Source organism: Vespa crabro, chromosome 3, assembly GCF_910589235.1.
Source record: "Vespa crabro chromosome 3, iyVesCrab1.2, whole genome shotgun sequence".
NCBI lineage: Eukaryota > Metazoa > Arthropoda > Insecta > Hymenoptera > Vespidae > Vespa > Vespa crabro.
This window is the reverse complement of record NC_060957.1, coordinates 11,406,867-11,421,866: the sequence shown is the minus strand read 5'-3', so window position 1 is coordinate 11,421,866 and position 15,000 is coordinate 11,406,867. Positions and strand designations below refer to the sequence as shown.

Here is a 15,000-nt window from a genome sequence, read left to right as displayed (position 1 = left end):
CAACTTCTGTCCAACAATCCTTCCATTCTCTCGATGATCAATGCAGATGAGGTCAAAGCAACCGCCAGGAAGAACACGATGCTATTTTTCGACAAATAAATCATATTTCATTCAAGAATAAAAAAAAAGTCTAGTGGTAGTAATAATAGTAATAATAGATTTTTTTTTTTTTTTTTTTTTTTTTTTTTTTTATATATATAAGTACAAGATGTTACAAACGGTGTAATAAACGGACGTCTATATGTCTTCGTGTTCTTTTTCTTTTTTTTTGTAATTGCAAAATTAAACGAAAGAAAAAGAATTAAATAAAGAAAGGAACAAAAAACAACAACAATAGAAAAAGATAATATTTACTTAAAAATATTTTAACTCACGTTAGTATAACACCGGGTGCAACGAAGTCCGTGAAACTTGGCTCGTTCGATCCATAGATCGGATCCTTGAATTGAATCGGAACGTCAGCCAACTTTGAATTTTCTTTGCACGCTATTAACAGATCTTTGGCGAAATCCCGATATGAATATTGTAGATCCCTCATCAACATCAGGCCAACTTGTTGATCTGCAAAAGAATTTTGTAAATAATGCGTGCATTATTATTTGAGAATTAAAAATGAAATATTGAACAATAATAATTGAGAGAGCACGTTCATGGTTTTTTACCCTTTTTCTTCTTATCCAATTATTTACATATATAAAAGTTAACTTGTACAATGATTAACATTGTTCAGATGAATTAATTTAACTCTTTGAGGCATACGATTTTAAAGAAAATGAAAACCCAAGTTGCACAAAAAAAAGAAAAATAAAAAAAATAAAATTAAACTTAAAAAAAAAAAGAAAAAAAAATTAAATAATACTGTATTAATGAACTGTAATGACTATGAATAATTTCAACTTTTTGAGTATAAAAAGCAAAGCAAAAGGTGGGAAAAATTTTTAATCCATCTAATCCAAAAGAGTTAAACCATTGATAACGTTATTATTGATATAATTGAAAACTTACTGGACATATCTAACCAAACTCTGATCTCACTTTGATCAAGAGTTTCATCATCAGCATCCCTTCCAAGTACCATTCGTGCGACTAAAGCATCCGTGAAATTTTCTGTGAAATATAGCATCCCCCATGCCTCACCTTTTCGTACGGCGTCTTGTGCTGCCTCAGGATCCGGATAATAATTCTTTGTCAAATAAATTTACAAAGTATATTAAAAATTACATTATTCACTTTTTTGTCTCTTTTTCTTTTATGTTAATCATTTATTATACAGCTCAAGGAAAAAAAAGAATAAAAAATACGATCCCATACGATCGAAAGTTACTGATTACAAAAATCAATTTATATAATATTTATTTAAATTAAAATATTTATATTATATTGATTTTCAATATGTGTTTTGTCACATTTATTAATATGATCAAATGATCAAATAAATATAATTATGACTATATATTAAAAAAAAATTTTTAACATTTTTGAAATTGGTGACATTAAATATTATACGTATAATCCAAGAATGAATAGAAATTTTTTAAATATCGACGTTTGTGTTAATCAGTATTGTTAATAAAAATCCTTACCTTTATAATTGTATCGTTATTGAGAAATTTGAGATATCGACAACTCAGTAAAGAGAAATCACAGCCTTCCGAGACAGGGCACGTCATATTTTCGAAAAAAACTTCGTGGTTAACTATAGCCAATTTTAAACCTATTGGATCCCTTCCAATTGCCAAACAGAAGAGTATCACTTGCATGACTGGCAATGCGAAGATGAACAACATAACACTGAACACCAAAAAAAAAAAAAAAAGACAAAACAAAAATAAATTATAAAAAAGAAATTATAAAAAAGAAATTATAAAAAGAAAATAAAAAAATTAAAACGGATATTTCATTATTTTTGTTTATTTATTTTTTGTTTATTCACTTCTGACAGAGAATTCTCTTTTTTCTTTTCTTTTTTTGTTTTTCTCTTTTATGCATATCATTTCTATATTTTTTTTATTTATATACATATATATATATATATATATATATATATATATATATATATATATATACATGGCTTTCGTACTTACCCGATATTTCTCCACATACGTAAGAAATTCTTTTGCAAGAGGGCCCTTATTTTTCCTACGCTAGTAATATTGTAACAATCTGTAAAATTACTACATTCCAGCGTTGACTCGGCTTTACTTCCGTGTAATGATTTGTTCGTGAGCTATCAAAATCAATAATGTTTTATATTCATATAAAATACATATATACACGCGCAGAGAGAGAGAGAGAGAGAGAGAGAGAGACAGAATCTCAAAAAAGATTTGATCCATGCTTCAGGTGCATAACGAAAGGATCACATAGAACAACTTTTTAATGAGAATAAAAAAAAAAAAAAAAAAGATTTACCTTTTTTTTTTAATTTAATAATAATAACGACCACTTTAAAGATTATACGGGTAATAAATTTCATCGTATTTAAATTTACGTTTTAAATTGATTAAGGTAATCATTGGTTACCATTGAAAAAGTTATGAGATCCTTTCGAAATATGGATCGCTTTCGAAATGTGGGTTGAATCTTTTAAGGACATCCTTTTATATACATTATTGTGCACGAAGTGAAAGTTAGGACAATTCATCTTTCTTGTTTCTCTTCTTTTTTTCTTTTTCTCTTTCTTTCTTTCTTTCTTCCTTTTTTTTTTTTTCTTCAATATCATCTGTTAAATAATAAAAGAAAAAGAAAGAATTCTTATAACTTCTTACGTCATAATGATTGCCAACCCCATTCGTCGAATCATGAATGAGGACTTCTTTGCTTTGATAGAAATTCAAACCAACCACACCAGATTCTTCGGTGACGTAAACCGGTTCATCCTTCTTTCCCCAATTTAAAGAAGCCTGAGAAAATGAGGGAAAAATTGACAAGATTTTTTGTTTTGTTTTTTTTTGTTTTGTTTTTTTTTTTTGTTTTTTTTTTTTATTGATTATTCATCATTTATATTTAATAATAATATATTTTTTATTATCGTAATAAATAATATTCTTTTATATTCGTTTATTTATTATTAAATTTAAAAAGAGAGAAAATAAAAAACGAAATATCGAAATAAACAATGAATATAAATAGAAATAATTGTCATGTCCTTTTGTTTTTATTCTTCTCATCAAATTGATATTGTAAAAATAAATAAATAAATAAATAATTGAATAAATAAACGATCATATTCCGTTAATATAGAATATCCAATCAATTAGTTAATTAACATTATATACGATTGTTATGAACTTACCAAACTAATATTGTTCGAAATATTTAATTCCGTTGTTGGTTGGGCGTATTGACCTTGTCTCCTGGATAGTTTTAAAAAAACATCCTCGAGCGATGTACAATTGTACATTGTCAGAAGTGCCCGTGGTGATTCCTCGGCTAATAAACGTCCACTTCTCATTAATCCGATCTGCAATGAGATAGAAAAAAAGAAAAAAAAAAAAAAAAAAAAAAAAAAGAAAATAACAAATTATTTTACATACAAACAAGTTACATACAAATGTATATGTGTATGTACATATCAGAGTCGTACATATCTAATGTGAATTATGTATCGTTAAGAAAAAAGAAAACAAAAAACAAAAAAAGATAAGACTTTAACTTTGAAGAAGAATCCAAAAAAAAAGAAAACATAAATTTATTATTAAAAAGATTTTATACTTTTTCTTTCTTTCGAATAAATTTTTTCCGACAAATACTATTTATTTTTTTCAGTTCTTTTTATTTCCTTAATATTCCACCCCCTCCTCTCCTTACTCCTCCATGATGTTGGAATGCAAAATGAATGAGGCAATAATTGCACTATCCTACATACGTCTCTGGCATATCTACGTAAATACATATATGAAATACATATATATGTATTTAAAAATTTTTAATCTATCTAATGCATCTATCTAATTACAATATAAAAATATATAATTCGTGCGTTACGTGCGGGACGAAATAATATCGAGAAAAATTCCACCCATATTTATCGTATATTTATCGTAGGTACAAGGGTTATCTAAACAAGAAAACTGATCGATTAGAATAACTTTGGTTTTTTTTTTTTTTTTTTTTTTATTTACACTTACTACATTAGTTAAACGAGCATCGAATTATAATTGATCGGAGTGATAAATTTTTTTTTATTCTTTTTCTTTATCTTACTTTTTTTTTTGTTATTTCGCGAAGAACCGATCCAATTATAATAATTTCTAAGAAGAAAAAAAAATTTCCTTCGTCTCGACGAAGTTGATCAATATTTATTTGACCTTTCACTAATATAATTATAGTATATACATTATAATTATAGACTATTCATAACCATATATATAAATATATCTATATATACATATATATATATATATATATATATATATATATATATGAAATAAATATATATATATTATATATATTTATTTTATGTGTATGTGCGTGTATAGTATATTAAACTAATTAAATGTCAATTGTATAACTGTTATTATATTGCATATCATACTATCTTATTAGATCGCCACATGGTTCATTACTTTCAATGAAAAAATTCTCTTCAATATTCAAGGTAATGGTTTTCTTGAAATGATCGTAAACAATATTGTGTAATAATTTGTGGACTAACATCTATGAATATATACATGAATATGTACATATATACATATATAATTATTTATACTCGTATGATTCGAAATTTGTTATGTATGTATTATGAATTATTAAATTATATATGTTTGTATATATTGCGATCCTTATTGAACTAAATGATATTTAAATTAGTTTTAAAATTATTTAGCGTTCTTATTAAATAGAATTTAATTACTTAAGTACGTTATTTTTTTTATTTTTTTACTTTTTAATTGTTCAATGGAAATATTTAAAGTAAAGCTACTCAATGATAATCTATTCATATTAATAAGAACACGTTAAAGTGCAAAATGATAAAAAAATTTTTCTTTATATGTAAGGCTCGAATTTTTAATAATTTAAAAAACCTGCCAAAACTCAATTTGTTGATAATAAATATTTCAAATTTTTCTAATCAATGTTTCGATGAAAAAAAAGAAAAAAATAAACAAATGATATCAAATACACACACATATATATATATATATATATATATATATATACAAATCGAAATTTACTTTTTTTATATTTTTTCATCCGCCTCACGTTCCTATTTCATAATATTTAAATTATACAAATGGACTATTTTTTTTTTTATATTAAAATTGATTTTATTAAAAATAATCGTTAGATCATTAGATATGAACTCATGTTCATATAATATTTATTTTTTCTTATTCCTCTCCACATGCGAACATAGTTATTGTTGTTATTGTTTGTTTCAAAACCTGATTATTTAAAAACCTGAGAGATACATTATATAAATCTAAATATTACGTATAGTAATAAATCTAAATACTACATAATAAGTTTTAAGTTAAAAAATTTGAATCAAAATAATTGAATAGATAATAAATTTACGATGTTCATTAAATATTCATAAATTTTATATAAGATTCGGAAAGGAAGTTTAGAAGGTATATTTAAGATTCCCTCCCCCTCCCCTCTCTCTCTTTTACTTACCGTATGAGCTTGTCGAGCCTCTTCGATATAATGAGTCGTGATGATGACTGTCTTGTTGCCATCTTTGGTTATCTGTACTAGATGATTCCAAATGCTGAAAGTCGATTTTATCTTAATTAATTTTGATCGAACTGAGTCAGTATATTATATATATATATATATATATATATATATATATAGTTCGTATATTTAGTATATAGAAATATACGTATATATTATCTTCATTATTTTGAGATATAGAAAATAAATGATAGAATGAAATCAAGAAAAAAAAAGAATGTCTAATAAGAGATCGTTTTGTAAATTTATATAATTTATATATAATTTTACAGTGTACCTTCCAGTATAAAGTGTTATCAACTATTTTTACTAAAACATATAAAAAGATGGTATTTGATTTTATTAAAAAAAAAAAAAATAAATAAATAAAAGGATAATAAAATTTTTTTTTTTTTGATTAATTATACTATTGCAAAACTTTCATATATTTATATATATGGAACTGGTTTTCTCTCTCTCTCTCTCTCTCTCTCTCTCTCTCTCTCTCTCTCTTTCTCTTTCTCTTATTTTACGTATGCATGTAAGAATATATGGTAAATGAAAACAATTTGCAACACTTTACGTGGACCATTTTGAATATTTTATTTCAATGTTTCTCAGTTTCAAGATAAATAAATTTTATTTTTTCCGATAAAACTCGATCATTCTTCAATACATATATATATATATATATATATATATATATATATATATATATGTATATATATATAAAGAATAGAATAATTTTACAATATAATTTTTGAATCGATAATAATCATGGAAGTATTTCATGATTAATATTTTTCAATGAGACCGGATGAATTCCTTTGAGTATCTTATTAAGAAGATAAAAAAAAAAAAAGAAGTAGGAGTTGAAAAGAACGAAAAGGAAAGTAAATTATAATTTTTGGACTGATCGTCATAAAAAAAAAAAAAAATAAATAAAATAAAGAAAAAAATGTAAATACAGATTGTATCGTATTTGGATTAATCATAATGATCGTAAAAATTTTTGCGTTTAATATTTACATTTTGAAACTAGATAATAAAAAAGAAATCACAACGACAAGGACGACGACAACGACGACGATGACAACGATAAAGACGAAGACGACGAAAACGAAGACGAAGATGAAAATGAAGGCGACAATATCTCATGTATTATTTAAACGATCATTCGAGCGTAGACTTTTTTTTTAACACGCCTTAGGCGTAACTTAGCTGTCGCCTTTTTTATAATTCCTTCGGACCTTGACCTATGACACTTACATTAAGTAATATTATCTCGAGAAACAACGAATTACAGTATACTAGATGATTATAGTTGGTAACGTCAGAATTCTATATTTTCACATCAACGATCAAACATGATGCAATTATAACTCGAATGTTTTTGAGAATTACATTAAATCTCATATATATATATATATATATATATATATATATATATATATATATATATATATATATATATGCTTACGTATATGTATACGTAGGTGTATGAAATATATATGTAAATAGTTTGTAATATTTTGAATGTAATGCCATGGATATTTGATTTGAAAATTTTTCAATGTGTGACCTATTCATATATATATCTATAGATAACTTCGTGAAAAATTATGATCGGATGAACACGAACGAGACTGCGATTGCATTGAGATTATTTTTTATTTTTTTCTTTTGTTTTTTTGTTGTTTTTTTTTTTTTTTTACAAGGTCGTCGGAACCTACGTGGAAATGTACGATACGAACGGTATCTTATAAGATCGAGAGCACGTTTCGTAGTAAGAAATAAACGGAGACTGTTCTTAAGTACAATTATTAAATATGATTTCTTTTCTCCTTCCTTTTTTTCTTTTATGTTAATTTTTCGCTTATAGATATAATTCTCTTTCTTTTCGTTAGAAATTCATGCGACCTTTCTTTTACTTCCTTGTTTGTTTCTTCTCCTTCTTCTTTTTTTTTGTTATCTTTTTTTGTTGTTGTTGAATTCATTCATAAATATTAATATAATAGATATGTAGGTATTATATACGTATACATGTAAATACGTGTGTTAAATTTCGATAAAAAAAAAAAAAAAAAAAAAAAAAAAAAAAAAAACAAAAAAAAACAATATCATAAAATATGTTCCTTCTTCTTCCTACCTTCGAAAAATGTATAAATTTTATAAAGAAATTATTTAATTAATATAACAAATATAGTATGAGTGTATTTATACGCGTACATGCGGTTAGAATTTCGATGAGATTATATAATGAAATATACAAATGTAATCGATGTTTTCTTTTTCATCATAAAGATTAATTATTTCTTCTTATCTTTTTCTTTTTTTCTTTTTTTCAAAACGTTTAACGAATAATATTAAGTTGATGTATGATTAACGTTCGTACACAGAGACACACACACACACACACACACACACACGCACAGATATGTACAATATTGAGATAAATTCTAGCATGCAAAAATATGCGTAAGAGCATTTACGATCTTGGACATGCGGCGGAAAGGATTAGAAAAGAGAGAGAGAGAGAGAGAGAGAGAGAGAGAGAAAGATAGAAAAAGAAAAGAAATATAACGAGAAAAATTTACAAGAATTAATGACTTTTTTATGATCAGAGAAAGTAGATTATTTCTCTACGAACTATCTTGTACGCGTGCGCGTATTTGACCCGACCATTAACGAGTATTATGCGAAAATATTCTTAGCCTATTCGTACCGACATATATACATACATACATATATATATATATTGATACATATTAAAACGAATAAAAGAGTATAGAGAATGTCGTGATTTATCTAGAAAATAATCCGTTAAACCATGGTAATAGGATTTAATTTATAAAAATGATTTTACGGCGACGGATTAGTATAATCGTTTCGATGTTTTTGAAAAAATTGGAAGAAAATAAATAGAAGAAAAAAAAAAAAATAAAAGGAAAACTGAAAGGAAAAACCATTTTACGGTATCCAACTACGAAACCCAATCTATAAACGTATATGATGTGTTTTGAGTCATGATTCGAAAGATGCGATGTGAATTCGAAAGGGAAGCAAGTAGTTTCGTTGTTAACTTTCTCGGCAATTCGTAATTGGATGTCGCCATTATGTCCGATAGGCCGTTCTTTGCATGAACGGCCATTACCGATAACATCTTCTATTTTTCTTTTTTTTTCCTTTTCTTCTTGGTTCTTTTTTTTTCCACGGATGATTAGAAAAAGGAAAAAGAAAGATTGCGATGTTAAAAAAGCAAAAAAAAAAAAAAAAAGAAAAAAAAGAAATAAATGTAGAAAATAATTAAATGGGAAAAATTTTTTTTCTTTTTCTTTTTTTCCTTTTTTCTTTTTTTCCTTTTTTCTTTTTTTCGTCGTTTTAATGACAAATGATCACTCAAATAAATCGAACAAACATATTTTTATCATGAATGTAAAATAATGATTCTCGTTCTTGATCCTTCGTTTATTTATTTTTTTTTTTCTTTTCTTTTTTATATAAATATATCTTTTTTTATTTCAATTATATCAGAGATAAATTATATTCGATGTTGATAAAAAAAAAAAAAAAAAAAAAAAAAAAAAATTGTAAAAAAAATATTGCATCGAAACTATGCGATGTTAATTCGCATTTTTCTTAGAAAATATTATAAAAAATATAGGAAAAAATAAAAAATAAGGTATTAATATACGTATATATATATTTATATATATATATATATATATATATATATATATATATTATGTAATTTATTATATGTAAATGAAAAATATTTGAATATATAACATAATTGAAAAAGAGATTTTAATAAAAAAAAATTTCTTCGCATGTAAAATAAATGAAATGAAATCGTATGATTATAAATTAAAAATATAGCCCTTTTTTTTAATTTCGCATAGTAAAGAAACGAATATAAAACATGAAAGAATTTCTCTCTTGTAGTAGTCGCCGTTCGTTCCTTTCAACGTTCATTCGGAGATAGGAGAGAAAAAAAGAAAGTTAGAAACGCTTAGCTAAACACAGACAATATTTGATCATGTATCTATCCTAGAATCGATTCTATCATTTACGATGATGTGCTTTTAAAACGTTATATTAAATTTCAATGGACAATAATATAATGTTTTAAATTAATTTTTAAAATCAACGTGAATCAAATTAAATGAGTTTTGCCTTTGTAGAAATAGATCTATAGAAATATATCAGAGTAATTATTAAAATCATTAAAATCATTTTTAAATTAAATATTTTACTTTTAACGAAATCCAAAAAACTTACCTTTGCCTGAGTAACGGATCAACGCCCACGGTTGGTTCGTCTAATATTAAAAGTTCAGGATCGTGCATGAGAGCCACTGCGAACGATACCCGTCTTTGTTGGCCACCACTGTTAAAAAAAAAAAAAAAAAAAAAGAACAAAAATAAGAACAAATAATCGAACGAAAAGATTTTTTTTCGAATAAAAGAATTATTCTTTTTGTCTTTTTATAAATAGTTAAAAAAAAAAAATAATAATTTTCGAATGTAAGAAAAATTTCGAAAAATAATTCTTTTGGGTGTCATTTAATAATCTTACAATAAAATAATTGAATGAAAAAAATTTTTCTGTTATATTAAAGACTATCAAAAATTATTATTTTAAATCATATTCAATATTTATTAAATAATGCTTGACATAAAGTAGACAATTATATATTTTAAATACTTTTCTCTAGATTTATTTCTCGTTTTTGATATGTGTTGCAAGTGCTGCTTTTCTTTTTGTTTTTCTTTTTTTTCTCCAGACGAAATATATACGAACATAACTATATATATAAGAAAATTTCTTGAACATGCTAATGCAATATATAATAATTCTATCAAAACGTTCAATGTTTTTTCTAATAAATTTTAATTGTTACGTTTACAAAAAAATCGATTAAGCGAATTTGGTTGCATCAATATAATTTCATTGATCGTTGATATATATATATATATATATATATATATATATATATATATATATATATAAATACATACAACATAATTATACTATTACTTACCTGAGATTTTTGACAAGCCGATTTTGCGATGGCAAATCCAAAAATTGTAATAAAAAACGTAACCTATCGACAATTTCAGCGGTGTCCATGCCGAATATCCAACCGAAGTACAACATAGTTTCGCGTATAGTAAATTCACCATATAGAGCTATCTCTTGTGGCATGTAACCAACTCTTTTTCCAGGTACACCGGAACCCTTTGTACCCGGTTTACCACCTAAAACCCAAATCTCTCCGGAATTCAAACGTCTTTGTCCGACGATGCAGGATAATAATGTTGTTTTGCCACAACCACTGGCACCCAAGAGGCCGTATCTATCGAGAAACAAACATCAAGGTTTTCAACTTTAATCATTTTTATTTATACGAACTCGTTCGGATTATCTCCGTTCGTCTCTTTCATTTTCAAAGTCAAAAGGATCGATTTTTAAAACATGTTCTTCAAGATCTTTATTCTTATTTTATATAATTTTTTTCTTTTTCTTTTTTTTTTTTTTTTTTTTTTTTTTTGTTACAAACCTTCGAATCATTAATTCCATTTCGACTTGACTTTTGATGAAAATTTTAAAAGATTTTATGTGGTTAGGGATGGAGTGGAGGATTCGATACTTGCGTGAGTTTTAGAATTCATTGATAAGAATAAAACGAGAAAGTTTTGCCTTCGATAGTAGTATGATAAAAAAAAAAAAAAAAAAAAAAAGAAGAAAAAAAAAACCGGTAATCATATGTATTTCGTGGTAACATAATAGTTTCATAAAAATTGAAAGATATATTACTCGGTAACACGTTTCAAAGAACGTTTCACAATAATTTCTCTATATCTAGTTTCGCGCGGTAATAAAATTCACATTCTCAATTATTCCTTAGGAAACTTTCCTTTCATCGAAAATGGTAAAAATGATTTTACGTTAGTAGTTAATATTACGAGAATAGACATACCGAACGATTATTAACATTACTGTCTAATTTTATCATGGGGAATAATATCGGCAATAACATTGAACAGATCTTTAGACATTAAAAAGAAATAAAAAAGAGAGAGAGAGAGAGAGAGAGAGAGAGAGAGAATTTTATTTAATTTCAATAATAATTATAAATGATCGTTTAGAAATAATTTGAGTAAATTATTTTCTATTGTTCTTGAAAAGATACTTTTTCAAGAACTCTTTTTAGCTCTCTCTCTCAAGAGCTCTATTTTATTAATAACAAAAGCTTTTAACACACACACACACACACACACATACACACATAGAAAACAGCTGTTATATGTGTCATTTATTTACATAAACAGAAAACAATTTTCTATGTATTGTGTTAAGTGTTGTTTCTTACGTATCATTTATAAGAACGCACGATAAATTTATTTATCAAAATGAGAAACGAGAAAGATAGATAGATAGATAGAGAGAGATAGATAGAGAGAGAGAGAGAGAGAGAGATAGAGAAAGAAAGAAAAATAGATAAAATATATTTCAATTTCCGGTTTTCGTAAGATCGTTTCCTTTGTCAAGAGCAACTTTTAACGTTTCAAGAAAGGTAAATGAAATAACGATGTAGTATGCATGTACGTATATATTCTGTCTAATAGGATTCCAATTACGGTGACGTCATTAACATACCTCGAGTCGACACATTATAATTCATTTTCTTTTGGGTTGTCTTTGGAATAATAAATAAACTCAATGATTCAACGTTAACGCGGAAATAATATTCACAGTATTATTCCTAGAATTAGAAATTATAGCAACTACATCAAATTTCATCTAACGAGTTATGGAAATTTATATTTGGATCGAATTAACATAGAAAATGAGAAAATTAGAAAAAAGGAGAAAAAAAGAAGAAAGAAGAAAAAGATCAAATGAATTTAAATATTTATAAACTTGTTTGTCAGGCGATAATAATCAGTATAGAAAGGTTGTTTATTCATTATTGTTTAATGTCCGATCGTCAATCAAGGGATTGCGCGAGATGAAAAGAAAAAGAGACTATTGTCACGTTGTTGTTGGAAGATAATTATTATTTTTCTTTCTTATTTTTTTCTTTTTTTCTTTTTTTTTTTTTTTTTTTTTGAAACTTTTAACGATCCGTACAATCTTAGAATATGGTCACTAATGATAGAGATAAACCAAGGGATAATTATCCGATAATTTACGATTTTCCTTATAAAATGCAAGAAAGTTTCGGTCAGTGTTACTAATTCGGTATGCTGTTTCGATTAGTTTCTATTTTTATTCTTTCCTTTTTCTTTTTTTTTCTTTCCTCAAAATACGAAAGTTTGCTTAACCAGTTTGAAGATATTTCTTTCAATTTATTGTACCAATTAGAAATATACGTGTAGATATACGTGAGTAATAAAAAAAAAAAAGAAAAAATATATATATATATATATATATATATATTATTTTTTGTCGGTACTTTCTCGTTTCTCTTTTAATAAACACATATGTAATGTATTATAGATATTCGTACGCGTTTGATAAGTTCATAAAAATGTTTTATTTAATATATTTATATACATATATATATATATTTTTTTTTTAATATAATATTATATTAATAATATTATTAAAATAACATTACTAAATAATATTACTATTATACATAACTTAATAATATAACTATATACGTGTATATAAATAAATAATTTTTAAAAATATATAAATATATATATATATATAAAATTTGATTGATCGATGAAAAATAAAAGAAATTAATATGTTAATAATTTATCAAAGAATATATCTAATTAATTTACTCACATTGATCCTTTGGCTACCGTCATACTGAGATTTTGTATAACGTGATTTGGATTTTTACTACTGCCATAAGTTTTGAAAGCGTGTCTAACGCTAACAGCCTGTTGTCGATTCCATGCTGGGCTATTTAATCCTGGCGTAGCCAAGACTGGATTAGTTGTGACCATTGTTAGATCTATGTTACTCTCTGCGTTGTTTTGAATAACGTTCATTGAGAAATTTGGGTTTATTATACCCCCACCGCCGTCCGCGGTACTATCGCCACTGAAACATAAATAAACACAAGCGTTAGATCATTTTGATAAAATTTTATTTTCAATATTTAATCATTTTTGTAATTTTATATTTATTTATTCAATAATTAATGTTTATATACATATATATAGGTATACATTAATATGATTAATTTATTAATATAAATTTGTATAATTTGTAATATTATTTTATATATATATATAAATTATTATTATATTATATAATTTATACATGGTATATTATAGTATAATGTTCTAATCAAAACTAATTTATATATCAATGTCATCACACATACACACACATGTGTCAATAATAAGATATAAATTTTTTTTCAAAATTTAGAAATATATCTATAAGGTATACATATACAATATATATATATGACGTACAATTAATGGATACAGATATCCATTCGGGACAGCCTTCGAGCAAGGTAAATCGATCTTGTAAATCTTACTCAGAATACAAGGAACTCGTATCTCCGGATAGCAAACAGTTTAGAAAGAGCAAACGAGAGTATTACATAAGAAGGCGGCTTTCTTTTCGCCGTGTTGACGATCGGTCGTTTCATTGGACAACGTATATATTATATACATATATATATATATATACATACATTTCATTTTACGCTGTTCTTTCATTTAAACACTATACTACGTATATATATAGTGTACATTCAAACACATATATATGCCAATATGTATTCTCTCTCTCTCTCTCTCTCTCTCTCTCTCTCTCTCTCTCCCTCTCTCTCTTTATATATATATATATATTGTAATACAATTTATATGTATATATTTTATAATATATTGTATTACAATTTATCTGTATATTTTAAAATATTATTTAAATATAATATATATATATATATATATATATATATGTATATATAGTTAAACACACTGAATATTGTAAAACAAAACTATAAATTTAAAAGAAACTTTCTCGACAACTACCTAACTAATAATATTCGTCATTCAACTACTTGTCAGTGTCATTTCCATCAGGAAATCTCGTTTCTTCGATAGAACAAAAACGGAAAAAGATTAATAAAGTATCCTGCGGTTCCGGGCAATCGATTTATCGATAACTCGTATTATGCGGGAACTGTTTTATAATTATCTGCAAGTCTTTATCGATACTTAATCAAGCTTCACAAGGACCTTACGATTCTTTTACGATTCTATTCTATTGTATTATATATATATATATATATATATATACACGTTACGTCGAATTATGATGCCAGTAAGAAATAATTTTAATTAGGTAAATTATTGA

At 25.4% G+C, this 15,000-nt stretch overlaps 1 protein-coding gene across 2 annotated transcripts in view; it reads right to left on the bottom strand.

The window, feature by feature from the left end:
- Positions 1 to 15,000, bottom strand: part of LOC124423190 (ABC transporter G family member 23) — a 50,940-nt gene that overhangs the window by 2,916 nt on the left and 33,024 nt on the right. For both annotated transcript variants that reach the window (XM_046960679.1, XM_046960680.1), the window contains exons 4-14: positions 13,468 to 13,728; positions 10,706 to 11,020; positions 9,943 to 10,050; positions 5,623 to 5,716; positions 3,296 to 3,463; positions 2,769 to 2,903; positions 2,085 to 2,227; positions 1,584 to 1,791; positions 1,006 to 1,183; positions 375 to 561; positions 1 to 81 (exon numbers count right to left, since the gene is read on the bottom strand). The exon at positions 1 to 81 is cut by the window's left edge and continues 185 nt beyond it. In XM_046960679.1, the coding sequence (XP_046816635.1) occupies positions 1 to 81; positions 375 to 561; positions 1,006 to 1,183; positions 1,584 to 1,791; positions 2,085 to 2,227; positions 2,769 to 2,903; positions 3,296 to 3,463; positions 5,623 to 5,716; positions 9,943 to 10,050; positions 10,706 to 11,020; positions 13,468 to 13,728 (1,878 nt within the window). The remainder of the gene's footprint in view (positions 82 to 374; positions 562 to 1,005; positions 1,184 to 1,583; positions 1,792 to 2,084; positions 2,228 to 2,768; positions 2,904 to 3,295; positions 3,464 to 5,622; positions 5,717 to 9,942; positions 10,051 to 10,705; positions 11,021 to 13,467; positions 13,729 to 15,000) is intronic.